Here is a 27,684-nt window from a genome sequence, read left to right on the forward strand (position 1 = left end):
AGCCTCCCCCGTACCTTTATCCAGAATGCCGAAGTGACTCGCTTCGCCGAAGTGATTCACTTCGTCTTTCGGGGGGGGTAGTGATGGGGTACGGACTAAACAAGCCCAACAGCAGTGACGGCCCATCAGCCCAAAGCCCAAGGAAGAGTATGAGTTCGGCATTACCAAAGAGTTCGGCCTCAGCCTACAGCTCGGTAAAAGCCAACCAATCAAGCTCTGCTCTCAAGTCGGCATCAAGCTCTCAGATCGGCAACCAAAGCTGTTCGGTCTCAGTAAGAGTTCGGCCTCAGCCTACAGCTCGGCAAAAGCCAACCAATCAAGCTCTGCTCTTAGGTCGGCATCAAGCTCTACTCTCAGATCGGCAACCAAAGCAGTTCGGTCTCAGTATTCGACCGAACAAGGAGTTAGTGGACCCATACAGGATTTCCACAACTTCCAACACACCCACTACCACGTGGTGTCAACTCAGGCCACGATCGTAGGCCATGACCTACACTACATCCACGATCTTAGGCCATGACCTACACGACATCCACGACTTAGTGGTGATGCAAGCCACGATCTTAGTTCATTGTATAAATAGAACTTAGATCAGATAGAAAAAGGTTAAGCTCTCTAGAGATAAAATCATATAGCAAGTCTGTGTTGTAAGCTGTAATCCCAGATCAAGCAATACAATCTTGCCCTCCCTTCTTCCCGTGGACGTAGATTTACTTCAGTAAATCGAACCACGTAAATTCTCTGTGTCGTGTTCTGCATTTTCCTGCATTCACTAACATCAGAAATTCGCGGATCCATCAAGGAGTAAACAATTAAACTACTCCATGTGATAAGACTAATTCAAAGCATAAGGTTCATGGTCAAATATGCCAAAATATATGTTGCCCAAGTGATCATTGGCGCAGTGCCGTATTGCTTTTTAATAGGAGAATATAATGATTATTTAGAATAGATAAAAGACAAAAAAAAAAAGGTCCCCGCTTCAGGGTTTTAATTCTAGAACTATTGGACCATTTTTTATTGGGTGAGGATGGATTTGTGCTTGAGATATTTCTTAACTATGATTACGGTTGTTTGTGTGAATTTATTCTCAAACTTCCAACAGCAGATTTAGAAAACAAAACTTATGGAGTTGAATATGATGAAGAAGGTCTGAGACAGTACTGTAGCTGATGTAGCTGATGCAGATAATAAATGACGGACGAAGAATGAAAGTGAACCCCAACTCTTTAGCGTTGGGGCATGCAGAGTTGCATGCTACATGGCGTTGTCGACAGCTCCAAATTAGCTTAATCTAATGAAGTTTTCCGGCCTCATAGACCACTTTAGAATCGATCGACTCCCGACTCCACCTAAATCCGTCATGTGAACATGATATAAGCTACTTAACTGCCATGACCATGTCGTACTAAAAAGTGAAATAAAATGGACATGAGATTAAAATGGCGATATAAATGAAATGGTTGATCCCAATAGTTATAGAAAAAAATTAGACATGCCTAATAGATTGATGATTCCTAAAAAAAATTGGTAGGAAAAAAATTAGAGCAAAAACAGAATTTCTCAGCATCCAACCACACCAAATTCTAGATCCGTCATTGTGTCCCAACTATTTGCTAACTGCTAGCACAGTTAAAGCAACAAGTAGTTATTCAACACACTTTAGATCCATGACTGTGTACACCCCAACTATTCCTAGCTAGCACAGTTAGAGCAAGAAGTAGTTATTCAACACATAAACTAAACTGTGTTGTTGAGATGCGTAAAGAATTGATTAACTCAAGACAAACAAAAATCCATAGTAAGACTTTACGTGCCTTAATTAGTGGCTTAGTAAAAGGAAGACAATACTCTTTCGATAAAAAGTGTTTTTGACTTATCTTCAATTCATTGTGTGGTGCAATAGAAACACCAAACAATTCCAAACTAAGACAAAAGAAGAGTCAAGAGAGTTACCAACACAAAATAGTTGTTCTAGGAAGCCATAAACATCATGGAAGTTTGCTTCATTCAAAATCGGATGAGCTGATGATGATTGATCACTCCATCTCCACTATAATTACATGCCTAAGTCACACAGTAGGCAAGAATATGTTAAGACACAAGCAAGAAAGTGACAATAGTAGAGATAGGAGAGAAGACTTTCTTGAAAGTAGAAACTCAAAATGACTTCCACCTTTCATGTTTGAACACATTACCAAGTTCCTAAACATCATATCTAAAGCTATACATGCATTTGGCTGGAGTGAGACGATGCTGTGGTTTGGAGGGATCGAGTTGTGAATTTCGTGAAAGAAATAGTCAAAAAACACAAGTGTTAATAATGTTTTACTATTTATTTGTATGTTGTAGTACTCTCCCTCCGTCCGTGATTAAATGTCTCATATTTGACCGGCACGAGTTTTAAGAAATTGTTTGACTCTTTGTAATAAAGTGAGTAGAAAAGTTAGTGGAATGCGGGGCCTACTTTTATATATTGGTTTTATAATAAAATGATATAGTAAAAGTGAAATGAGACATTTATTGGTGGACGGATGAAAAAAGAAAAAATTGGACATTTAATGGCGGACGGAGGGAGTACTAGTTTTACACTGTGAAGTTCAATGCTTTTCATTAGGTTTATTTACTAGTGTAGAATTGTGAAGTAGTTATCCAAATTCTAGAAGGTCTAACTTAGTATCATATCTTGATAAAATTCATACATACAGGCTTTTCTTCACCTGCTACAAAAAATTACTACTATATAAATTTGGACAACTAAAAGAGTTTTTGGCATAAAAGATTTTTCAAGTCCACAAAGACAAATGGACAATAGTGAAGAACAAATGTATCAATGGGCTTTGCATGGGCTTAAGTAAGTCAATTGTTGACTACCATGGACAATATCTATGGAGTTCTTAAAACAAGTGGGCTTCGGTAAGTCGAGAGTTAATGAAGTTACTAAAACCACTTTGCTAAATACATTTCCTCCGATAATATCCAATTTTGTCATTTCAATATATTCATAATTTAAAATTTCATTTAATTTTTTATTATATTAAATAATTAGACTAATTCACTAAATCATTACTTTCACATTTCGTTATAAAAGTAATATATAAAGTGTCAACTTTTTCTACAATTTTCTTTCACATTCTTAAAATCCACTAAATTTGACAAATTAAGTTTAAAATTTACAATTTTATTATCCTTTAAAATAGTTGAAAGTGAAAGTTATTAACATGATACTGACGCGACACAAGCAACATAAAGGATGCTTAAACTTAAATTAAATTTTATATTTTAAATACTGGGAGTAATTAATAGTGCTACAACCATTTATGTTATAGAATTACATTAAATTTTTATGGTAGCAAACCAAATTATTTTAAATTAAATAATAATTGTTGGGGACATGACAGCGCACATTAGCTAAGGGCATCCGCAGTGGTGCGGATGTCCCGAAGGAATTCCCAAAAACACCTCCTGCCACGTCATAAGGACGTCTCACTGCACTGCCACGTCATACGTTATTCCCACTGTACAGTGGCGGAATTCCCTTGCGGAATTCCCGATGGAATTCCCACAATAAAAAAATGCACAAATTCACAAATTAAACAATTTCCGAGATTAAACAATTTACGTAATTAAAATTTCGATGAAAATAGGGAAAAAATTCCATTAAAAAAAGAAAAATACATTTCACCAAATTGAAAAAAATATATTTCAATAATTAAAAACTACATCAACGATGACCCCTACGCTGCCACACTTCTTCAATAATATCATTCTGGAGTCGAACGTGGGGCGAAATGAAATGAAGTTCAACGAGCGGTATATATAGACATTACAAAAAAAACGAAATAAAGCGGAATTCCGCAGGAGTCGACTCAATGGCGGACGTCCCCGCGAAATTCCCAGCGGAATTCCGCTTAACGCCGCGGACCTGCGACGTCCTCAGGTGAATTCCGTATCTGTGGCGGGCATGTACAATAGCGGACGTCCGCCACGGAATTCCTGGACGTCCGTGAGAATTCCGCGTCGACAGGCGCCTTTGCGGATGCTCTGAGCCGTGCATGTTTTTGAAAGCAGAAACTGCAGCAGCATTCATTTATCATATTTTTCGTCTCGCTCCATTCCTCTGTTGCCTACACGCAAAATATTGTCCCCTGAAAATCAAGTTTCTCTCTCTAACTTCAATTAAAGCTGTTAATTTCCCTCTATTTTTCTTTCCATTTCAGCTCGGTTGCGTCTTAGGGTTTCCAATTCCAGCTAAGGAAGTGTTATTAAGCTGCATTTGATCCACCACTACTTTCTCATTGCATTTCAACTCCTATTCCTGCGCTGTTCTGGATGCGATTTGGACGGGATAAATGGCTTCGATTCGGAGAACTTTATCGCCGTACAACGATCGATCGCACCAGAACGGAGCCAATACTCCATTTTCGCCGCAATCACCGTCGCAGAAGCAGTTTCCGCAAGGAAAAACGACTTTCTCTCCAGTTCGTAGATTTGTTGCCGGAGTCTTCTTCCGGAAGCACCAGACTCGGAAGAATTTTCAGTTTTCCTGGAATAAATCGCTTCTCCGGTGCTTCATGTGTTTCTTCTTAGGGTTGTTGCTCGGTATGGCGCCGTTCAATAGCGATTTTAGTGAATTACGGCAAGGGGATTTGAGGAAGAGCGATTTCTCGTTCGAAATGAAGCCGGAGGTGGTGAGTGTTCAGAAGAGCGCGGGCGATTTAGCTTCTATTGAGAAGTTAAAGGAGAATGATTTGTTGGTCGGTGCTGTTGAATTAGGAGTGGTTGAGAAGATTGATAAAACTGATATGAAGAAGGTTTTGGATTTTGTGTCAGGCAAACAATTAATTGTCGTGAGTCCAACTTATAGCAGGGCTATTCAGGCATACTATCTGAATAGGTTAGGGCAGCTCTTGAGACTGGTCAAACCGCCAGTTCTGTGGATTGTTGTAGAGATGAACGAGGCATCTGTGGAGACTTCCGAGATGTTGAGAAATATGGGAATTATGTATAGACATTTGGTTTGTGTGAAAAATAATACAGATGTAAAGGATAGGGGTGTGCACCAGCGGAATACTGCACTTGAACATATAGAGAGGCATAGGCTCGACGGGCTGGTGTATTTTGCTGATGATGATAATATTTACTCGCTTGAGCTATTTGAGAGCATGAGAGAAATCAGGTTGGATATTATTAGAAGCTGCATTTTTACCTGCTTTTAACAATTATATGATCTTACCTGAAAATACCAGTTCTTACCACTATAGGTAATCATAGTATAGGAATATGACTATGAGGTTAATATCCACACACTTTTATACTGATAAAAATGTACAAGAAGAGTCTAAAGTTTGATTTATAGTTCAGCTATCTGAGAAAATTCTTTTGTTACAAGTCAATGGTGTGGATGCTTTAGGACGATTAGGCTATTACATAATGTAGTCTTCTTTGCTGTGTAAATTACTCATTGTTCTGACCTTTGTTTTGCATTCTGATAGTATTCTATGCTTTCTAGGCATTATATATAAATATATAAAGCGCCGTATTCTGTTTGTTATGATCCTTGGCCCTGTTAATGTGAGTTTGAATGTGTAGGGTCTAGTTGTGAACTGCAACTAAATATGTCGGTTGAAGTTCCTTTTATGCTGTTCCATGACCCATGTGTTTGGGCTGATCACTTTCTGATTATAAGTTTTAGTTAAATGAATGTGGTTCATTTCTTGGATTTGTGTAATTTTAGTTAAAATCTACTATAAAATCTAATCAATGACTTCTGTCTATAGAACTGTACGTTTGCTTTGGAACAGTTAGGTTAGATGGTTTTAAACCAATTTTCATTTTCATTTTCATTTTGATAACTTATGGATCTCAGAAACTTTGGATTGCGGCATAAGCAGTCACTTTAAATATTAAATTCGTTTTTATGCTGAAATTTGGAATGGGGAAACCATTTACTTTTCATCTTTTTCATCTTCATAGTCATGTCTTTCCCTGACTTTGCAGTTATTGCCTTAATGGGAAATAAGTAAGACTATGTCACTCTCCTCGTATATAAGCAATGAGGTTAAGCTTAGGGACTGGGATAAACTGAAATTGGAGAATATAGTTACTACTACAGAAGCTCTTCTATTTGTGAGTGACCAAATATATGTTTTGGTACCCAAATATATTGTTGTAGTTTACCTATATTTATTTGGCAGATGAATATATTCATCCTAAGGTGATTGATTTCTCTTCTGCAATCACTTATTACGTTAGTTATTATATACGTATTGACAGTCTAATTCTCTTGCCTGGAAATGGTTATGCATGTTTTTCTTACTGAGTAATGGAGGATTGGTTAACTCGGCTTATCAATATTGCCACTTTATGGTGTATCATAGCTTAGATAGCCTTGTCCCATTCCATTTGGAAGCAAATAAGCTTGAAGCAATCGTGGGTAAGGCTCAAATGTGAAACATGCCCTTCCAAAGTGTGTGAAGTATGAACTTGTTTCCTAGCTGTTAGTCCCCTTTGCCTTCGTTTCTAGTTTCATAATCATTGTCTGTATCACCAAGGCTGAAGTGTGTTTAATAGAAAAGTTCCGATATGTATAAAAAACAATAAGTATTTGTTTTGTGATAGTTTCCCATCAAATGATGGGGTTGTTTTGACATCTCATAATGTGTTTGGTATCCGCATGAACAGAGATGTATTTGTTTCTTGATTGTTTGGAAATGTAAAAAGATTGTTAAACAAGACTTACAAACAGATAATTTGAGCTAAGAACAGAAAGTTTCCCTTTGGAATTGAAGGCATATTGCCTATTGTTTTATTTTGCTTTGTGTGTGTGTGGGTGTGTGTGGATTTCTGAGTCTTTTTGGCTGACCATGGAAAACTTGATAGTTCAAGGCTTTGGTGTTAGATTTTATTGTCTGACCATGACCAAGCTTTGAATCTCACTATATATCACTCGATCTCTCGGTTATAGCATGAGAATGCTTTCTCTTCAATTCTTACTGACCATCTGTTGTCTTGGTTCTATTCAGTCGTTTTGGCACTTGGCCCGTTGGCATGCTGGCTCAAAGCAAAAATAAAGCAATACTGGAAGGCCCTGTGTGCAATGGAAGTCAAGTAATAGGATGGCACACAAATGAGAAGAGTAAAAGACTCCGTAGATTCCATGTGGATATGTCTGGTTTTGCCTTCAATAGTAGCATATTGTGGGATCCCAAGAGATGGCATCAACCAACTTCAGGTCCTATCAGGCAGTTAGACACAGTAAAAGAGGGTTTCCAAGTGCGTATCATTTCATTCATATGTGCTGTCATTTTTTTAATCATATCCAGCTCAAACATAATTCAAATTCTATTTGGAAAAATTTTTACTTCTTCCCAGGAGACAACTTTCATAGAACAGATTGTGGAAGACGAGAGTCAGATGGAAGGTATTCCTCTAGGTTGTAACAGGATAATGAATTGGCACCTTCATCTAGAAGCGCATGGACTTGCTTATCCTAAGGGCTGGGTACTGCCGAAGAATCTTGATGTAGTTATTCCTTCCAAGTGATATAATTTGTTCCAATGGGATCACACGTCTCATGTTTGGTCTGTGAGGTATGCTTTATGTCCTAAGCTTATTTGGTTTTGATCCATGACTATGAGATGTACTTGATTCCCAAGCTTGTTTATTTTTTATCCATGAATTAATCTATAAATCCTAGAAATGGTAAATGTACTTGGATCTTTGCCCAAAAAGTCTGGCCATGCAGGTGCCTAAGCTGCTAACTGATACTACTACTCTGTGCTGTTCAAATTGATTATTAATATTTGTATGCAATCGCTGTCTCCCACCTTCAAGAACCTAGGAAAAGTTGCCCTAGTATTAGTGGGTGGTTTTGGCTCGGGGAAAACTAATAACATGAACCAATCTCTCAGATATCTTATGGATACTAGCTAAAGGTACTGCATTGCACGTAGATTTTTAATGTGCAGTTTATGAGTATTTATTCGTAATGAAAAATCATAATTGTACAGCAATACTAAGATAATATTACGATTACTATGAAACTATGTAACTACCAACAAAATTTTTAAAACCTTAATGAATATGAAGTACACTATTGTTTTGGTTATAAAGTGTGTATGCTTTACTAATACAAAGTATGCCAATGTTCTCACCGGTACCTCGTTTCTTTCTATTTCAGTAACATAATTATTGAGTTATGGAAATCCTTCCGAACCAGTAACATCAATCATCCTATAGTCGTCTGCTTGCTAACATTAGTTTTATACTGTTGCAGGTGCATATCTGTTGGAGGTGATAGCTGACTTGAAGCCAAATCAATTCGGCACGTCCCCATTTTAAAGAAGGAGAAGGAGAAGGAGACTCGTAAAGGGAACTGCAACAGCCCATACTTCCATTTATAATTTTTTTCTTACCTTTGAGAAAATGAGAACTCTCTGCTGAAACAACACTCAGTTTTGTGGTATAGCTTGTATACGTATTAAGAGGGCCTGTCGGGGGGAGGATGCACGTCCCTACGGTGTTGTGAGTGTGTGAAATAGGAGTTGGTGATTGCGGTAATATAGGGATAGCCTCACATGAGGTGACAGTTTCTTTGTCCATATTGTCTGTAGCCCTTTTTATGGTGTTTTAATACCAGTCATACTCATAGAGGAATTGTCATTTTATTTATACGAAAAGACTTGAGTTTACCTTCAAAATGATAGTAGAAGAAAGCCATTTACCATATGATGAAATTACTTGTTACTCTCCATACCATCAATGTATTTCATATTTCTTTTTTCTGTAATCTCCTCTCCTATTTACTTATCTACTTGATTTTTATCTTATTTCTTTCTTTCTCTATCCTATCTATTTACCTCACTAATTAGTTATCCTTCATATTGGTGCTCAATTGATACACTTTAATTATATTGGGAAGAAGGAAGTAGACATTTTTACAGTTATAAAATTATAATATATAATTAATAAAATATGCATAAAGAGACCGAAAAAAAGTTAATTGAGAGTTGTTAAGTAATTAAGATTTATCTAAACAAGAAATAAAATTAGTCTATTTTAAATTAAATTAAAATTAAAGTTAATTTTAGCAATAAGGATCGAGGGAATGAATATACATAAAAGATAAATGGAATAAATTAATCGGTGAGTTGGAGAGTTCGTAAAACTGACGCAGAGGTAGCCAACTCCCCAACACTTGAATCAATTCATTCGTCGGAAATCATGGAGACTTGGGATCCGACAACGAAATCGACGCTGACGCAGATCCCACTGCTGTCGGTGAAGGCCGGTCCGCGCGACGGCGCCGCGTGGACGCAGCGGCTGAAGGAGGAGTACAAGGCCCTGATCGCCTACACCGCCATGAACAAATCCAAGGACAACGACTGGTTCAGGATCTCCGCCGCCAACCCGGAGGGCACCCGCTGGACCGGCAAGTGCTGGTACATCCACAATTTGCTCAAATACGAGTTCGATTTGCAATTCGATATACCCGTTACTTATCCCGCCACCGCCCCTGAACTTGAATTGCCTCAACTCGACGGCAAAACCCAAAAGGTTTCGTTTTTTATGGCTTTGTTTAGTGTGTGTGTGTGTTTCTCTCTCTTCCTATTTTTTTGTGATTTGTTGATTTTGTTGTTGTGTGCGTTGTGTAGATGTATAGAGGAGGGAAGATATGCCTGACAGTGCATTTCAAGCCTCTGTGGGCTAAAAATTGGTAAATTTTCAATTTTGTTTGAATTGAATTTCTTGTTTTATTCTGAGTTTTTGTGAATGGTGATGAGTGAGATAACTGTTATGCTGTTTGCATGGTCTTGTTTGGTCTACAAAACATGTTTTTAATGGAAATTATGGAAAACTTGATTGGGAGTGCTTCAAATGTGGTTTAGTTTGAGTTTTCTTGCGAATTGTAATGAGTCAGATAACTTTTGATACTGTTTGCAAGGTCTTGTTTGGTCTACAACACTGTTTTTAATGGAAATTATGGAAAACTTATTAGGAGTGCTTTAAATGTGTTCTAACCTCTCCGAGTGAGATAACTATTGATACTGTTTGCAAGGTCTTGTTTGGTCTATGAAACATGTTTTTTTATGGAAATTATGTGAAACTTGATTGGGAGTGCATTGAATGTGGTATGTGTTGGTAACCACTAGCTAGATGCGGATATGTATTATCATCATAGATTTCTGATTATAAACGAACTGTGAAATTTCCAGTTTGATGCTTATTGTAAAGCTTTTTCCCATTGATGCTGTGATGCCTCATATGTTAAGGCTCCTAACGATGGTTATAACTTTCTGGAGGACTGAAGCATATTAGATGGTTAAGGGGAGAGGATTAAAGGTGTTACTAAGATGATTATGGGGATAGATACGGATTTAGTTGTTGGATATCCATTCAGCTCTGGTATTATGGTGGTATGCTAGTGAAAAGGTGTACAAAGTTCCAACTCTATTGATATATGGAAAGCCAATTAGCCAAGTCATTAGCAATGATATCATTGCAATTTTTTATCCACAATGTTATTCGTATGTTTCACAATTTAATCACCAACTAGCTTTTATGTCAGTCTCTTTTACGCAAAGGAATCATCCAATGCTAAATCCAACCCCCAATCTCAATTCTGATAACTCTTGTTTGTTGAACATTGGTTTCTGCCTACTGAATGCCCATTATACTGACCCACAAGCTCAATCATCGATAAACCTTAGTTTTCTGCAGAAAATATTTTTGAACCACTAGACTGAAACTTTTGCTGGTAGTTTCTTTGCCGTTAGTTCTTTGTATTTCACTTTCCAACGGAAGACATACTTCAATATTTGTCTTGATCAGTTCAATTTGTACAGACTGTGAGTGGTTTATTCTGACTCCATTTTGTTTTTTGTTCGAATTTCCCAGTCCGAGGTTTGGCATAGCACATGCACTTTGCTTGGGCCTTGCACCATGGCTTGCTGCAGAGATTCCTATTCTTGTTGATTCTGGAATGGTCAAGCACAAAGATGATACGGCCGCATCCAGTGAGTCCTCTGATGTAAAGGCTGTTTGAGTGCTAACTAATCAATCGTTAACGAATTATACAGCCTAGTAGGAACATAACTTTATGAGAATTCAAATCATAGAGAGTCTTATCTTTGTCCGGGATATGAAAACAAAACCTCTTCACATGGATGTTTTTTACTTGTCTCTTTGTTACTTATTCCATGCTGAGTTTAAACTCTACACAAAATCTAATAATTTGTAATACATGTTACTGAATCTTCAATCCATTTTTCTGGTATTTATTGCTTTGTTGAGAGTCGTGTGATTGCATGATTATGGATCTTATTATTGGAAATGACCCTAAAACTGCTAATTTGTAGCACATGTTCCTGATTTCTTGGAAATGACCAAAAAAATGGTCATTTTCAAGCTTAATGGTTTCTTTGAGACAATCCATAATTTGACCAAATGTCATGTCTTTTATAATAATTTTCCCATTTTAAAGGTTTATGTTTCATTGCATCATTTTGTTGCTTTATCAGCAAATTAAAATCACATAAATGGATACATATTCTAAATAACTGTGCTATAGTTTTTGTAAACATCTCCACCATTTGGGAGCTTTTTTGTAAGAAGGAAAAATACACTAATCAATCCAAACTTGCATAAAAGAAAGAAAAGTCTAATAAAATGGATGAACTTTTATTAAAAGCTTACTACACCCTAGTACTACCAAAAATGGTGCTTGTGCAAATCTTGTAGTGAGTAAACACTACTCTTGTTAGAAATTAGGTCCAGCTGCCAAAATCTCCTCAGTCAGTTTGCTGTCTGCTCCAATCTTGTAATTCACAAACCCTTCAAAATTCTTCTTGAATAGACCTCCCAACTTGAGCAATGTCTCCTTGTATGCCTTCTTATCACTCCACTGCAAAACCGCGCACATTAATCTCATCACAACTTACCTCTCTCTCTCTCTCTCTCAACGACATACCGTGTTAACTGGATCAAGGATTTCCGAAGGCACTCCCTCAACCTGAGCTGGGATTTCAAACCCGAAAACATCCGTCTTCGTGTAGTTTGCTCTCAGGAGGGCACCCGAGTGTATGCTGTTAATCATCTCCCTCGTGTAAGCCAGCTTGATCCGGCTTCCTGACCCATAGCTGCACGTGAAGTTCTAACTGTCATGCATCATTATCAATAGAAGCCTTACTGAGACTATTTTCTTATAGTCGATTAGGTATATACACATTGAAAATAATTTCATTTAGTAATTAATCTTCGTTTGCGTAGGTTTAGTAAAGGCTAAAGATGATTTCAGAACACTCATACCTTCCGCCCGACCACCCAGTGTTGACAAGCCAGCCAGTCGCCCCGTGCTTCTTCATCTTCTCGGCCAACATTGCCGCATACTTGGTCGGGTGAAGCATGATGAACGCTGCACCGAAGCATGCTGAGAATGTAGCTGTAGGCTCCTTTATACCATCCTCTGTTCCAGCCACCTGCATTATCAACCCCAAATTCATACTACCACCCTTTTATACATTGATCTGAAAAATGTAATGCCAAACTCACCAGAGCCGTATACCCACTGATGAAGTGATACATCGTCTGCGACATGCTCAGCCTGCTCACCGGTGGGAGCACACCAAACGCGTCGCACGCCAAAAGAATCACGTTCTTCGGGTGAGGCCCGACACAAGGGATCATGGCATTAGGTATGTATTCTATGGGGTATGCTGCTCTTGTGTTTTCTGCAATGCAATAAAATTTAGTAGTTATGATTTGAATACATCCATGTATATCAATATATCATAATCACCATCTACATGAGTATTTACCTGTAACAGATTTATCTGAATAGTCAACCTCTCTAGTGTGCTCCTCAAACACAACATTCTCCAGCACTGCATAACACCATCAAGAAATCTACTTCAACATCTCAAATAAAACTTTAAAACAACCAACTTTTCTGTTTGTTATAGACAAACTGACCTGTGCCAAACTTGATTGCATTCCAAATATCAGGCTCTTTCTCTCTGGACAAGTCAATGCACTTTGCATAGCAACCACCCTCAATGTTCGACACACCATCCTCGCTCCAGCAATGCTCGTCGTCTCCTATCAAGAACCTGTTGTGATCCGTGGACAGAGTCGTCTTCCCAGTCCCTAAAACAAGAAAACATACACACAATCAGATGATTGGTAGATATACACATGGTGCAGGACAAAACATATTCTTTCGTGATTTTTATCAAAAACTAACCCTGATATAAATTTGTTCAGATGGACAATTGAAATTTTATAAAACATGGTGATTTGTCATTCAAATTAACCCAATAATGCACGTACTGTACCTGATAACCCGAAGAACAGTGCTACGTCTCCGTCTTTCCCCATGTTACAGCCCGAATGCAGGGATAGGATACCGCGCTTCGGCATCAGATAATGCATAAGACTAAAGAGCCCTTTCTTCATCTCCCCTGCATACTGAGTGCCAAGGATCACCATCTCCGTTCTAGACAGATTGATGTCGATGCTGGTCGATGAAGTCATGTAATGCGTGTAGCGGTTGCACGGGAACTGGCCCGCGTTGTAGATGGTGAAGTCGGGGGTCCCGAAGGCGTCTAGCTCATCAGGAGTCGGCCGGATGCACCTGAGGTTTTTTTTATCACAAGGCAAGTAAGTGAATTTTGTTGGTTTGGTAAAAGTTTGAAGTGAGTTGTGATTTGGTTACATGTTGTGCATGAAGAGAGAGTGATAGGCTCTTGCTGAGACGATTCGGACTTTGATGCGATTTTTTGGATCCCAGTTCAGGAATTGATCGTTCACGAACACCTCACCAAATATTCAAAATTACTTCTTCAATACATCCATGATCCATATGGACCATATCAACTTCTTATATAAGGTGTAATATCATGATATGAGATCAAGAGAGGTGTGTACTTTTTCAATTCATAAAATTTAATCTTTTTAGTCAAATGTGATTTATTTTTTCATCACATTTGACTTATTTATGTGAGCACCACTCGCGTGTTGTTCATTTCAATTTATATATTTAGTTTAATTCTAATACATTAAAAAATATTATTGAAATTTTTAATTTCACAAAATTCATAAAAATCAAAGCTCGATTAACTCTATAATTTCAAATAAATTTATATAATAACAAATTAAGCTTTGGTTTTTATGAATTTTGTGAAATTAAAATTTTTAAAAATGTATAATTAAAAATTAAACAACGTTAAACGTGCTTCAAATGAGAGTGGTGCTCATGTAAAGAGCTCACATAAAGTATGTAGCATATCATTCCTCTTGCGTGAGATATAAAATACTCCCTAGTAATTCAAATATGAGTTTATTATACCTTTTCCAAAGAGCATAAGTAATCCACAGCTCTTTCTCTATTAACCAAGAAACTGTGCTCATCCATCTCAATATTGGGAGAACCCCTATAACATAAAATGATTTGCCAATAATATATACTACTATAAATTAAACCTAGAAAAAACCATTTGTTTCGAAATATATAATCAATAATAAAATAAAAGACTTACTTTCCCCACCAAAGATCTTGAACCGTAGTTTCATCTTTCACAATACGTTTATCTCTTGGTGAACGTCCAGTCTTGGCTCCCGACAAAGTCGCCAAAGCTCCACTCGATGTGATGAAAGATCCCTTTTCAAACTTTATAGCTTGCTCATAAAGTTCTAATTAATCATATATATGTTGGTTAGTTTTGAGTTATTTGTCAAATAATTGCAAAAAGGATCGATTGATTTACTTTGGTTAATTTATTCTATCAAGGTTTAGTCTTCGAATCAATTTCCAAGACCGGTGCTTGCCAATTCTCATCTTTATTATTATGCTACATAAGATGGATTGATAAAAATAATCTAAGCTAAATCAGTATGATTAATTATGAATTTGTTTGATCATCTCCAAATTTAATTATAGGTTTTGTTAATCTAATTTAGAGGAATAATTAGTTAAATTACCGGCAGGGGAGAGATTGTATAGGATGTGAGTGGACTTGAGAGCGCTGTCGCTAATGTTCAAGTTTGTGGGGACCACGTTGTGGTGGCTGTGGTGCTTCGGATGCGCCGCCGCCGCCTGCTGCGTCTCCGCCTTCTTCGTCGCCGACGGGTCTCCCTTCACCACCTTCGGACCAGTCTCCCGCGTCAGCGACGCCAACGACGCGCTTCAATTTATAAATCACATTATAATAAACTGATCATAAACACACAAAAAAAACTACTATTCGTGTAGAAATCAGCCACTCACTCTTTCAAAAGAGTGGTTATCCAAAAATATTTGGATGAGACATAAATATTAATAAGAATGAGATATTTCAACTATAAAAATTTGATAAACCATCCCCAAATAAATCACATAATAATAAACAAATCACAAACACACAAAAATAAAACTACTATTTGTAGAAATGGATACTGGAGATGTTATCCAAAAATATATAGATAAGACAGAATATTATGAAGTCGACGTGGAATAAGAATTGGATTTTCAAGACTAATAAAATTGGATCGCGCACCTGATCGACTGCAGCTGCTGTTTTTGGCGGTCGTCGTCAGAGAAAGCGGCGGCGGCAGAGGCGTTGGGGGTGGTGGGGACGGACGACTTCTTCTTCTGAAGCGAATGCAATTCATCGAGCGTACAAGCCTTCACTGGTGGCGCGCTGTCGTCGTGGCAGATCTCGTCGCTCTTCTTCGTCTGGATCTTCGGCAAGGTGTTGCCGTTGCCGTTGCCGTTGCCTTTACCGCCATTGGTCGCCATTGATTCGAAGGAAATTGAAGGTTGAAGAGTGGTTTTTGAGTGAAAAGCATGCAAATGATTTTTGAGATGTAAAGCCACATTTTTATAATATGAAAAAACAATTGAGTCAAAGTTGGTTGGTATGTGAGATTTTCACTCTTTATAGTTTTGCAGATGCTGTTTGAGCATGACCGCGTCCAATTTGTTATCAAATTAATTATAGATTAAAATTAATTGTGGAGTCAATTTCAATTATGTAAGAATAAATCAACCCCCATCGATAAACTATCAACTAAAAATGGAAAACGAAAAAAAATTAGTGTGTGCGCTGTGCCAGTGTGCCCTATTTCGTATAACTGCTCCTAAAAAACAATTATAAAATGGAAGGCAAATTGTCGGAAATATAACAATTTATGGTCAAATTATGATTATGGTTCATCTTGCAACTTTAAAAATTGATTAGAAAAATCATGAAGAGTGTAATAATTTCCCTTCCATGTGAAATAACTCAAAACTTTGAATGACATATACATGTGAATTTAAATTATTTTTGACATTACATATTGAGTGTTATAGTGATATATTGATTCATATGGTTGATATTAATTTTGATTTCAAATATATGAAATGACTAATTCAATTATAAATTTAAATTCAAAAGATCAATTCAATTTTAATTTAAGTGATTTTAAACTTAAATAAAAACTAGTAATTTGTTTTACTATAATTTTTAATATTAGATGTTTTACCAATATAAAAAATTGATAGCAATTTTATTTTATTAGATAAAAGGAAAAAAACTTTTTATATCTTAATATAGTATCAATGGAGTTTATTTTATGACGATATAAATTAACATACTTTAAAATAATTATTTAATAGGTGTTATCAGGTCAAGTCATTGAGTGGATGAATACAGAAATAGTACTCTCAATCTTTCTCCGACACTTAATTAGAATTCGAATCTTCTTCCTCGTCAGCAGCCTCCCTCCTTCAAGGCTACTAGTGGTCTGACATCGACCAAACCCTCGCTCGAGCAGGGACTTGGCTTATGTTAGATCTGCAACTGATTATTTAATTGTCTTTTACCTTCAACCAGTGATTGTCATTATTGTTTTATCTTATGAATTTTCAGAATCTCATCCCCTTTAAATTTTTTATTTTTGAAAGATTTAGTCGATGGTTTCTGAAAATTTTCAAAATAATTTACAAATTAAAAAAAAGTGATTTTTTTATTGTCTCAACTCTTCACTGTATCTAACCCGTGTGATCATTTGGACCAAATTAGAACGTTTGCATTTACTTTCGTCTCAATTATAAAAATATTACAGCATACATATACTCCCTCCGTCCCAAGTTACTTGAGTCGTATTCCTTTTTGGGTTGTCTTAAGTTGCTTGAGTCATTTTCTTTTTTGACTAAAAACAAAACAACTATTCTCACATACTTTATTCTTTCTTTTACTTTATTCTCTCATCTACTTTATTTTTCTTTATTCTCTCATCTACTTTATTTAACTCACTAAACACAACTTTCTTAAATCTCGTGCCGAAAAGAAATGCCTCAAGTAACGTGGGACGGAGGGAGTACATAGACAATAGGGGAGCACTAGTGTCCATCCACCTTTAGTGTCATAACATACTTCCAACTATGTGCTACCATGTGACATGTATGATGCAAAATAATAATGCTATAATGCAAATAAACATTAATGAACACTATAATAAATTTACCCAGGTTGCATTATAAACTGTTTATTTTGCATTATAGACATTGACTTAAATAATGGAACAAAAACCGTCTATAATGCAATCTGTCTATATATATTTTGCATTATAGACAACATATGTTTATAATGCAAAAATAACTGTCTGTAATGCAAAATTGAGAATGTATAATGCAATATGTGTATAATGTTTATAATTCAAAAATAACTGTATGTAATTCAAAATTGAGAGTGTATAATGCAATTTGTGAAAATCAATCTACAAAGTCTACAAACATTTTTTGCATTATAATGTTATTTTGCATCATATGTGCCACATGTCAGTACGTTAGATATATGTTATAAATTTAAATTGAGTTATTTTTGAAGTGCTCCCCATAGACTACATACTCAAATCTAGAATTTTCTATTCTATTTTAATATATTTTTCTCTATACAAATCTAGATAATTCTATAATGTACCGAAAATTTCATCTTCACTATTTTCATAACAAAAAATAAAGTTAAAATTTTTTCCAACTAGACGATGTAAATATTATATATATACATGAATGATTCATTATATACATAATATAGTTCACTAAGATATTAATTAATTAAATAACTTACTCTCTGGATTTTATTTTTGAGGTCTACATATTCTTCGACCTCCTTTCAGTATCTTGTTGTCGAGGTCTATCCTCCAATTCTTCGACCTCCTTTCGGTAGCAGCTGCTTTAATTGCTGCCAATGTTTTATCCACTGAAAAATCAAACATCAATAAAAGCACCATCATTCATCATAAATATTTCACTCTAAGTATTTAATAGATCACTCCAAGCACATTTTACTTCACTGAAATGATAAAAGAAAATAAAACAAGGCATGCATCATATACTTCACTACCATGCTTTGATTTCACTGTAAAGGATAAATACTTCACTCTAAGCATTTAATAGATCACTCAGAACATATTTTAATTCACTGAAATGATAAAATAGAGCAATATGAGGAATGCATCATAAATAGAGCAATATAAAGGTGGTATGCGGAATACTTCACTCTGAGCACATTTTACCTCACTCTAGTGATAAATTAGAGCAGGCATGCATCATAAATATTCACTCTGAGCATTACATACTTCACTCTAAACATATTTTATTTCACTAAAATTATAAAATAAAGCACTATAAGGCATGCATTATAAACACTTCACTTTGAGCATTAAATACTTCACTCCGAGCACAATACATGTGACATCCATGACCCAAAACATGCTTTATTTTACATATTAGCATTTATATTCATTGGAATTATAGATATATAAATGGATTGCTATAAAATATGGTATTATATTAAAACTATGTTTTGGATAATTAAACTAAGTATCTGTACTATATACTGATTTAATAGTTAACTAATAAAACTATATTATATATATACGTGAATGTGTTTGTATAAGAACTTTTATTCAATATTTTAATTGTTAATGTATTTAGATATATGTAACTTGTTTATTTTGAAATAGTTACATGTATATGGCTATAAGTAGGACACGTGTAAAGAAAATAAGAGGAGGAGCTGGCCATATCAGTCTCATGCATTTGACGTGTGTAGTATATAGGTGATGAATTCATAGAAAGAGGGAGAGAATTTAGAGGAACACGAAAAAAAAAGGGAAAGAAGAAGCTTTCGACAAGTATGCGAGAAGTTTATTAAAGCTCAAATTCACACAACCCACACTTTTGTTTCAGTTATATGTATTATTTCATACAATATATATTAGTTATATAAATTATTTTTCTTTTCTGGTTAAATCTTGCATTAATAATTCATAGGATCGAGGGTTATAAATCTGGAGACATGATCAGGAGTTCAGTAAGTTTGTCTATCATAAGCAGGTGTGTATAAATCACACTTTTAATTTTTACATGTTTTATTTGCTTCCTTGCTAGGTGTTAAACAAAATGAATGATTTGATTATATGATGTGATCCCATATGATTATATGTTATTTGATTTTGATGGTCGAATATGATATGAATATTTGTTTGGTGAAACGGACGTGTTTGTATAGATATATTTGATAATTTGATGGAGTATGATATGGATATGTTATTGGTGCAAAGGATATATTTATGATACCGATTATGTGAGTCATTGGACTAAAGAAGATCTGTGACGGTCTTGCCCTGGATCTGAAATTACAGAGGGACCTACGGGTCAAATTACACAGGGACCTTCGGGTCAAATTACAGAGGGACCTATGAGTCCAATTATAGAGGGACCTTCGGGTCAAACACAATGGGACCTTCGGGTCAAATCATAATGGGACCTACGGGTCAATCATAGAGGAATCCCGGGCAGATACCAGGCTTGACTGTTACAGAATAATAAACTGAATAGAGTGGCATATGCGTATGAATATGAAATGGTTTGTTTTTAAATTATGTTATATATTGTTTCTGATTATATGTATTGATAAGAGAATGTGCTTGATATTTGTATCATGTAAGATTAAATGTGAAAATTTATATATACTGAGTTGTGGCTCATATAAACCACTAAATTTTTCAGGAATAAGATAACAGTAAAGTTTTGACTGACATGGGTCATAGTCACTCCACGTGTTATCAGGTTCTGCGGCTGACGCATATTGGCAGCCGCATATTGGCAACCTTCTCTTCCTCATCATTTCGCATGTAGATAAATGTATAGTATATAGAGTGGTGAGAGGGTTCCACTACTTTACAGGATATTTTGAAATATGTATCGGATAAGTGTTGGTTTGAACTTATATTATATGGGTGTTCTATGAATTAGACACGTGTATTGATTGCTTTTATGATAAGTGGTTTATTTATTAAAAGAGTATACATCAGAGGGGTTGAGGTGTGACAATACACTTCATAAAATGATAAAACATAACAATATAATATGCTAATCTGAGGCAAAAAGAAAAAAAAACAGAGCAATATAAAGCATGCATCGTAAATACTTCACTCTAGGCATTAAAATACTTCACTCTGAACATATTTTGTAAAATAGAGCACTAACATGCATCATAAATACTTCACTCTGAGCATTAAATACTTCACTCTAAACATATTTTACTTCACTAAAATTATAAAATAAAACACTATAAGGCATGCATTATAAACACTTCAATCGGAGCATTAAATACTTCACTCCGAGCACAATACACTTCATCAAATGATAAAACAGAACAATATAATATGTTAATCTGAGGCAAAAAGAAAAAAAAACAGAGCAATATAAAGCATGCATCGTAAATACTTCACTCTAGGCATTAAAATATTTCACTCTGAACATATTTTACATCACTGAAAGGATAAAATAGAGCACTATCATGCATCATAAATACTTCACTCTGAGCATTAAATACTTCACTCTAAACATATTTTAATTCACTAAAATTATAAAATAAAGCACTATAAGGCATGCATTATAAACACTTCACTCTGAGTATTAAATACTTCAGTCCGAGCACAATACACTTCATGATACAATATAATATGCTAATCTGAGGCAAAAAGAAAAAAAAACAGAGCAATATAAAACTTGCATCATAAATACTTCACTGTAGGCATTAAAATACTTCACTCTAAACATATTTTACATCACTGAAAGGATAAAATAGAGCACTAACATGCATCATAAATACTTCACTCTAAGCATTTAATACTTCACTCTAAGCACAATACAATTCACTGAAATGATAAAACAGAGCACTAGGAATGACTCACAGTCGGAGCCTTGGTTGCATTTTTATATAGTTGATCAAAACCTAACAAAATGAGATGTAATTAACAGTAGTAATTTGCAGCATTTTTTAAGTCGTGTTGCAATCGCAAATTTAGTGCATTACAATCTTAATGTCAACTTGATTCTAAGCCTAATTGACTATTGATTCTAAACCTAATTAATTGTTCAAATCTAAATTAGTTGAAGAAATGTTAATCAAAAATGAGTTTGACGACGGAATGAGAAATCTAAATTAGTTGAAGAAATCAGTAGAACAACTTACATTTTGAAAAAATTTTCTGATTTGAATCCATTTGTTCGATGATGGAATGAGATAGTCGGAATGAAAGAACTGGATGTTGACGACAACAGAATGAGGCGACAGTGACTGGCGGTGACTGCGCGACGGAGTGAGAAATTTGAAATTTCGAGAAGAAGAGAAGAGGAGTGATGGCAGGAGATGAATTAAGCAAATCAGAGAGTAATTCAAAGGTTAACCCTAATTTTATTTGTGAAATGTCCATTATACCCCGTCTTCTTAGAGTGAAGTAAACTTTTAATATAGTGAATTGATTTCTCCTTCAATTTCGAAAGTCACATGGGTTAATATCAGCGCTTGATTTCTTGATCATCTGGCTAAGATTTATTATCTAGTTATGCCTTTAATAGACACTTGCCCTATATCACTACTCTATATAAATATGTTATTTAATATGTTTTGATATGCAATTGATAAAGTACAATAGAGATTAAAAAAAGTAGGAGATTGAGAGAGCAAAAGGTAGTGGAAGGAGTGATAGTGGATTGTGGAGTACATGTTATAAAAGATGTGCAGTACTCCCTCCGTTCCCAAAGAATATGCACTTTGGGGTCAGCACGAGTTTTAATATAAAATTGGTGAAGTAAGAGAGATGTAGATAGAAACAGTAAATAAAGTATTGTTAGTGGAGAATGGGTCTCATCTTATTAAAGAGAAAAAACTTTTCAAAATTAGAAAGTGCATATTCTTGTGGGACGGACTAAAAATGAAAGAGTGCATATTCTTGAGGGACGGAGGGAGTATTATTATTTATTTAAAACTTTCTATATTTAGACTTGTTCTAATTTTGAGGGATGACTCAAAATGATAAAACTAGTTTATTTTTAAGGACAAATGGAATATAAAATGAATGTAGTGTTCGGATTAGACTATTTTATCCTCACCTCTTCAAATTAAAGATTAAATAGGACACTAAATTCTTAATTGCGTGCGTGCATAAACAATTCACTTTTACATTGAAATTTTATTGTGAGACATAGTTTCAGCTCAAGAGTAGTAAAAGAAATGAGACGATGAAAAGCTAAATTACCTATAAAGAGACTTTACATGATGCTTGTTTAAAAGAAGGATTTACAAAGGAGATGGGATTGGCTACTTGATCTAAGCATCAAGACCCACAATCACCACCTACCACCCCATCACAAAACATACAATGTGGAAGAGAAATTGGGCAAGGCTTCCGTCCACCAACGAGACGATTGCCCTTGAAGCGACAACCTTCGCCTAGGATCAGCCAGGAAGGGAACAGATTTTCAATATTCTTTGCACTTCAAATGACACCATTAATATGGTTTTGCTTTGGGTCTTGTGCAGCACGAGCATCGTTTATACATCTTTCAGAAGTCTCTTCTCGGGCTTTAACACTTTTCATTTGCTTTGAACCAGGCTCAAAAGGAAATCTGTAAAAATATGCTCATATTCGGGCATCTTCCCGTATCCTGCCAGATGCAACAAGCATTTACAAATTGTGTTAAGTGTGCGTCTTTTACGTTTCTGAAGACACACTTCTTCTTATCTATCCAGTGGAAAGAAGATACATTGACTGGGGTGTTATATACCTGGAAAATAGTTAATGTCTATTATGTAGTAACGGTCTCGAGTTCCATGCTCACGAATCATATCCAAATTAAACAACCGGAGACCCTGTTTCGGGGGCACAAGGATTAGAACTCAAGAAAGTGGCAAGTAAGAGTGAAGAACAAAAATCAAAAGATACTTGCGTAACGGATTCAAGAACAAAATGGGCAACAAGACTACCAGCCGGTGTCGTAGTTCTTTAGCCAGTCTTTCAAGTAACGGTCTTGGAGGGAGCTCTGCAGAAATATAGTGCTTTTTAGTCCCTTTGGTATATACATTTTCATAAATTTAGCACAGGCAGAAGATAGTAACAAAAAAAAACATCAAATATTCGAAGATGGAAACAGAAGACAAATGGATTGTTTCACAGATTGCAAGTCTACCTACCAGCAACATGAGGATCCAAGTCTGCTTCATCAGCAGATGCAGCAGCACAAGATACTCGAGGGAAACGATAAACACCTGCACTCGATTTCAGCTCACACTTACTGACATCTGGCAACGAGAAACGTCTGAGTACCTTTATTGCTTCTCCAACAATATAAACTTTGAAGAGTACGCCCCCTGAATTACAAAAGGAAAATATTCACAGGAAGTTAACACATTCCTCCATGAATAGGTAACAGAAACCAGATGAACTATGATTTCATACCATGATTAATAAATTCTTGCAGAACAAGTGGGGGCTCAAGCTTATGGAGGGACAACTCATCATATGCCAGAGACAGCTCATGTGACTTTGCAAATAACGGCTTTGCCACTAAAATATATATACAATTTGATTACTACATTATCCAAGTAATAGCCAAAGCACAAATATCTTTCATTATCACAACATCGTTTATACAAAGTAGTAGTACTGGTCAGAGCATCCATAACCAGTTCAAAATTTTCTCTCGTGTCGGGTGTGTTGGTTTATAAGCTGTGATAGTCCCAGAAGATAACAACTACACCCAAAATTGCTGATTGATAGGGAACTTTAAGCATGTCAAAGGGACATACCCAGCGGTAGCCGCAATCCAGCCATATTCACAGAATCCGGAATAGATGATGAATCTTTCTTGATAACCAACTGTTCAGGTACGCCCACTTTTCCTGTAAAGACAAAATGACATGGGAGATCAGTGATTTTGCAAAAGCTGAACTATTGCTCTATTTGTGATATCCTTAATAATTCTTCAACCAAGGAAAGAAAAGAGCTTAAAAATGAATGCATAGTCTTAAGTAAACACAGCATGCCAATAAAAGATTACCATACGGGTCTGTCAGATTCAGCTCGGCAACTACTTCGAGCATAGACTGACGGCTGTACACATGCTGTATGGCATCAGGAGGATCAAGAACTGTGACGTTGGGATGTGTTATACGATAATCCTGCAAAAAAAGTGAAAAGGGAAGAATGATAAATGACCCTGAAAAATTGTCTTCAAATCCACAGGTATGAGCCCCTCTGTTAAATATACACACCCTCGGGGTGTAAAGCGATAGCTACTTATCGAATAATCATACATAAACACAACTCAAGCAGTAATATAGAAGTCCAAACGATATTGATTGATATTTTTTAGTAATAACACCTCCATGGAAAAGCATGCAGCAATCTGGCATTCTTGTAACAAGGAAGCCTATGAGTTCATGACAATACACCACATCAAGCAATGATAACTTCTATTGCCAACCACTCAGAGAGGTGTATCCTCGGTCCAAAGCCCAAACTACAAAATTAAATGAATATAGCCTACAACGTAGTAGGAATATGGGGTTGAGTGGAGGACTGATGGATGCCCACCAGTCAAAGAAAATGCATGTCCATCCATGTCACCAACATGAATACTGCATTTCCCTAAGTAGCCTAATTGGTTCTAATCTTAAAATCTTGCAAGTAATTTCATTAACATGACTGAGACTCTGAAAGATGCGACAAACCTCAAGTATGCATCGCCATTCTTTTCCAGATAACTGCATGACAACAAAAGATGATCAGCGTTAAGATTAACCATATATCTTACTTTCCAAGATAATGAATAAGAGAGTATCAATCAAGTAGGGTCGAGAAGGTACACAAAAACCTCACCTTATGTAACACAATGTCAAAGGGACCCTGATCTGAAAGTGGTTTACTGAGGTCAATAGCCACAAATAGAATTCCTTTGTTCCTGCATTTCCGACAACCATATTCAGTTAGCTAATAGCGGTGAAAGTACTGCGTAATTATTAGATATATATCTCATGAGAGGATTTATTATCATTGAAATCATTGGTTCTCTACTAAAAGCATAAAAGCGTGGTTTCTTTCTCATCCACTAAGAAAATAGAGGACAGGCACTCAACATTGAATCTCAAACCATAAACTATTTTGGGGTTCAGAAAGGTACTATTGCTGAATACTTCCAATTTTCTTTCGAGAAAAAAAATGAGATGGGAGCAAAAATACTCATCAATTAGATGGAGAGATCTGGATCTAGCATAAACCAAGAGAAGTTTAAATGTCAAGAGGGAGTAGATTATGACAGTAGATAATAGCATTAAAATGTAAATGGAGCTTGCCAACATAATTTAACCATCCACTTATGTTAATAAGCACAGAAGACAAAATGAACACATTTTAAGACATCAAGAGGTAAAGAAAGTGAAAATATCTGTCACTGAAAGCTGAATAAATTCATTCATATTAAATCAAACGTCCATTCCCTCCAAGACAGGCAAAAGAGGACAACTCAGCAACAGAGTCCTAGAAAATGGAAGAGTACGAAAACAGGTGAAAGTGACATATGATCATATAATAATTGCTTCAATAATATCCTAGATGTAAGCACCAATTGAAAACACACCACAAAAAAATCTTCATGAAGATTTGACTTCATTAAGAATATCTTCGCAAATAATATTCCTTTTATCCATAACCAGATTAGATTCCACCGTAAATTTCACATAAACACAATTTCCCCCCAAAAATAGTTTCCACAGAAGATACCAGCAAAACACATGAGTAGAAAAGCAAACACACAGTTATGAACAGCTACAATAGATGATATAAAAATTTCTCCATGATCAAATTTTAAGATTTTAAAATTCAAATTGGCTGCGTTTTAATTCGAATCAATGCAATACAAGCAGTTTCAGCATTCCAATAGCTAATGCATCAATCAGATACAAAAAGGTAAAAGAAAAAAAAATAAAAAAACAGAGTTATACCAAATCATTCCCCTGAACAGAAATTACAAAGAAATATCCTCATTTTCTGTATATTCACTAAGAAATCGAACGTTAAAATCATAATTGAACATACATATAAATAGGAACGTGAAATTACCTCGCTAATCCTTCGAGCTTGGGTTGAAGAAAGCTCTTAGTCTTCTTCGAAGTAAGGGCGTAGCCGACGACGACAGCCTGCGGCGGAGAAAAGCCTCCACCGATCGCAGCCGCGGAATATCTCATCTTCGCCACCATTTTCTCGTCCTCCACCTCCCTGTCTTCTACAATCTTTTTCTCATCGTTTTGTTCTTTACAGTAGGCTTCGATTTCACCACCCATCCTCATCTCCAACGCCGATTACCTAAATATAGATATATACAGGTAGATACGAATACTATTCAAACACAGACGCCGAGATTCAATCCCCTTCTTCCAACAAAGCCAATAATAAAAAAAATAATTTCGATTGGTTAAATTCGCCTCGTGCACGTTGATTTATTTGTTAATGAGGCTCTCTCCGAATGCAGCAAGTGTCAGATTTTGTGAAGGGTGGAAATATGGGGATGGAATTGGAGCGAGAGAGCGGAGATTTAGGCAAGAAACGGGTAGCGTAGAGAGAGAGGGAGAGACGGCGTGTTTGTGGAGAGTGAGTGAGTGAGAGAGGTGTAGAGCGAAAGCTATGTAGACATGTAGTGTAGAAGCTGAAATGCAACGTGTGGAGCGATGAAGACGAACACCTACATATATATACATATAAATATACGAAAACATGTGTGTGTATCGATACGTATATTGTATCTACTATATACATATGTTGTTTTATTGTTTCTGTTGGGGAAGAGAGAGAGGGAGGAGGTGGCCGCTTAATCCATCCACGTCCCTATCTTTTAACCGTCTCACCATTCGTGAGCCCATTATACATTTCACCTTATTTTTGAGAAAAAGACATACCGGCATCCCTACATCTCTTAATCATCATATTCTTTAAATATTCATTCAATTTCATTTTTTATTTTTATTTTCAACAAATTCAATTAATAAAAACACACTTCATTAAATAAAATAAAATTACAACTTAAATTCTAAAAAAAAACAAAAAAACACATAATTAAAACCCTAAAAAAATAAAAAAAAATTCTGCTCACTCTTTCTAAATTCAAAATCTCAAAACTCAAAGAAGCAGAAGAAAGAGTTGTCTAATGACGATCATGTGCGTCTACCGATTGCCAAAATTTGCTCAAATATGCTCCATTAGATATTTATAGAAGTGATTGGGGGCTTAAAAAAATACAAAAAAAAATTAAAAATTAAAAAAAACGGCTATAAAAGCTATAAACGGCTAGTATATTTTTTTGGGATTTTTTTTAAA

General features: G+C 35.8%; 4 protein-coding genes across 5 annotated transcripts; 2 read left to right on the forward strand and 2 right to left on the reverse strand.

Moving 5' to 3' along the window:
• Nucleotides 1–4,092: 4,092 nt before the first annotated feature.
• Nucleotides 4,093–8,791, forward strand: LOC121792783 (probable beta-1,4-xylosyltransferase IRX9H). Its single transcript, XM_042190871.1, has 4 exons — nucleotides 4,093–5,179; nucleotides 7,026–7,275; nucleotides 7,375–7,592; nucleotides 8,279–8,791. Exons 1-3 carry the CDS (start codon nucleotides 4,353–4,355, stop codon nucleotides 7,543–7,545), a joined length of 1,248 nt encoding a protein of 415 aa, XP_042046805.1. The 5' UTR covers nucleotides 4,093–4,352; the 3' UTR covers nucleotides 7,546–7,592; nucleotides 8,279–8,791.
• A 344-nt stretch (nucleotides 8,792–9,135) lies between these two features.
• On the forward strand, nucleotides 9,136–11,288 carry LOC121792785 (ubiquitin-fold modifier-conjugating enzyme 1). Its single transcript, XM_042190873.1, has 3 exons — nucleotides 9,136–9,558; nucleotides 9,657–9,718; nucleotides 10,900–11,288. Exons 1-3 carry the CDS (start codon nucleotides 9,226–9,228, stop codon nucleotides 11,045–11,047), a joined length of 543 nt encoding a protein of 180 aa, XP_042046807.1. The 5' UTR covers nucleotides 9,136–9,225; the 3' UTR covers nucleotides 11,048–11,288.
• A 77-nt stretch (nucleotides 11,289–11,365) lies between these two features.
• Nucleotides 11,366–15,796, reverse strand: LOC121792784 (phosphoenolpyruvate carboxykinase (ATP) 1-like). Its single transcript, XM_042190872.1, has 12 exons — nucleotides 15,534–15,796; nucleotides 14,980–15,182; nucleotides 14,538–14,691; nucleotides 14,348–14,432; nucleotides 13,715–13,815; nucleotides 13,335–13,633; nucleotides 12,973–13,146; nucleotides 12,819–12,884; nucleotides 12,553–12,731; nucleotides 12,310–12,479; nucleotides 11,972–12,140; nucleotides 11,366–11,905 (listed from the first exon to the last, which is right to left on the reverse strand). Exons 1-12 carry the CDS (start codon nucleotides 15,773–15,775, stop codon nucleotides 11,762–11,764), a joined length of 1,986 nt encoding a protein of 661 aa, XP_042046806.1. The 5' UTR covers nucleotides 15,776–15,796; the 3' UTR covers nucleotides 11,366–11,761.
• Nucleotides 15,797–22,539: 6,743 nt separating this feature from the next.
• Nucleotides 22,540–27,142, reverse strand: LOC121792786 (inositol-tetrakisphosphate 1-kinase 3-like). 2 transcript variants are annotated; one of them, XR_006048944.1, is made up of 10 exons: nucleotides 26,434–27,142; nucleotides 25,195–25,276; nucleotides 25,047–25,079; nucleotides 24,374–24,494; nucleotides 24,123–24,215; nucleotides 23,773–23,880; nucleotides 23,508–23,684; nucleotides 23,264–23,356; nucleotides 23,102–23,186; nucleotides 22,540–22,981 (listed from the first exon to the last, which is right to left on the reverse strand). XR_006048944.1 is itself a non-coding variant. In XM_042190874.1 (10 exons), the coding sequence occupies exons 1-10, from the start codon at nucleotides 26,658–26,660 to the stop codon at nucleotides 22,911–22,913; spliced, it is 1,053 nt and encodes a 350-aa protein (XP_042046808.1). In that variant the 5' UTR covers nucleotides 26,661–27,138; the 3' UTR covers nucleotides 22,540–22,910. The 2 variants fall into 2 exon arrangements, 1 of the variants encoding a protein (XP_042046808.1); XM_042190874.1 differs by having other exon boundaries at nucleotides 23,301–23,356; nucleotides 26,434–27,138.
• Between the last annotated feature and the right edge of the window lie 542 nt (nucleotides 27,143–27,684).

The sequence above is a fragment of the Salvia splendens genome, chromosome 2 (genome assembly GCF_004379255.2).
Source record: "Salvia splendens isolate huo1 chromosome 2, SspV2, whole genome shotgun sequence".
Classification (NCBI taxonomy): domain Eukaryota; kingdom Viridiplantae; phylum Streptophyta; class Magnoliopsida; order Lamiales; family Lamiaceae; genus Salvia; species Salvia splendens.

Excerpts from the sequence above, each read along its gene's own strand:
- LOC121792784 (XM_042190872.1), bottom strand. The coding sequence starts at position 15,775 with ATGGCGACCAATGGCGGTAAAGGCAACGGCAACGGCAACGGCAACACC. Across the intron at positions 13,816-14,347 it reads ACTTATGCTCTTTGGAAAAG|GTGTTCGTGAACGATCAATT; the intron begins GTATAATAAACT and ends ATATTTGGTGAG. Across the intron at positions 12,480-12,552 it reads TCAGTGGGTATACGGCTCTG|GTGGCTGGAACAGAGGATGG; the intron begins GTGAGTTTGGCA and ends TTGATAATGCAG.
- LOC121792783 (XM_042190871.1), top strand. The coding sequence starts at position 4,353 with ATGGCTTCGATTCGGAGAACTTTATCGCCGTACAACGATCGATCGCAC. Across the intron at positions 5,180-7,025 it reads GAGAGCATGAGAGAAATCAG|TCGTTTTGGCACTTGGCCCG; the intron begins GTTGGATATTAT and ends GGTTCTATTCAG. Across the intron at positions 7,276-7,374 it reads CAGTAAAAGAGGGTTTCCAA|GAGACAACTTTCATAGAACA; the intron begins GTGCGTATCATT and ends ACTTCTTCCCAG.
- LOC121792785 (XM_042190873.1), top strand. The coding sequence starts at position 9,226 with ATGGAGACTTGGGATCCGACAACGAAATCGACGCTGACGCAGATCCCA. Across the intron at positions 9,559-9,656 it reads TCGACGGCAAAACCCAAAAG|ATGTATAGAGGAGGGAAGAT; the intron begins GTTTCGTTTTTT and ends TGCGTTGTGTAG. Across the intron at positions 9,719-10,899 it reads CCTCTGTGGGCTAAAAATTG|TCCGAGGTTTGGCATAGCAC; the intron begins GTAAATTTTCAA and ends CGAATTTCCCAG.
- LOC121792786 (XM_042190874.1), bottom strand. The coding sequence starts at position 26,660 with ATGAGGATGGGTGGTGAAATCGAAGCCTACTGTAAAGAACAAAACGAT. Across the intron at positions 23,357-23,507 it reads CTTGGATCCTCATGTTGCTG|AGCTCCCTCCAAGACCGTTA; the intron begins GTAGGTAGACTT and ends ATATTTCTGCAG. Across the intron at positions 23,187-23,300 it reads AAGAACTACGACACCGGCTG|GGTCTCCGGTTGTTTAATTT; the intron begins GTAGTCTTGTTG and ends CCCCCGAAACAG.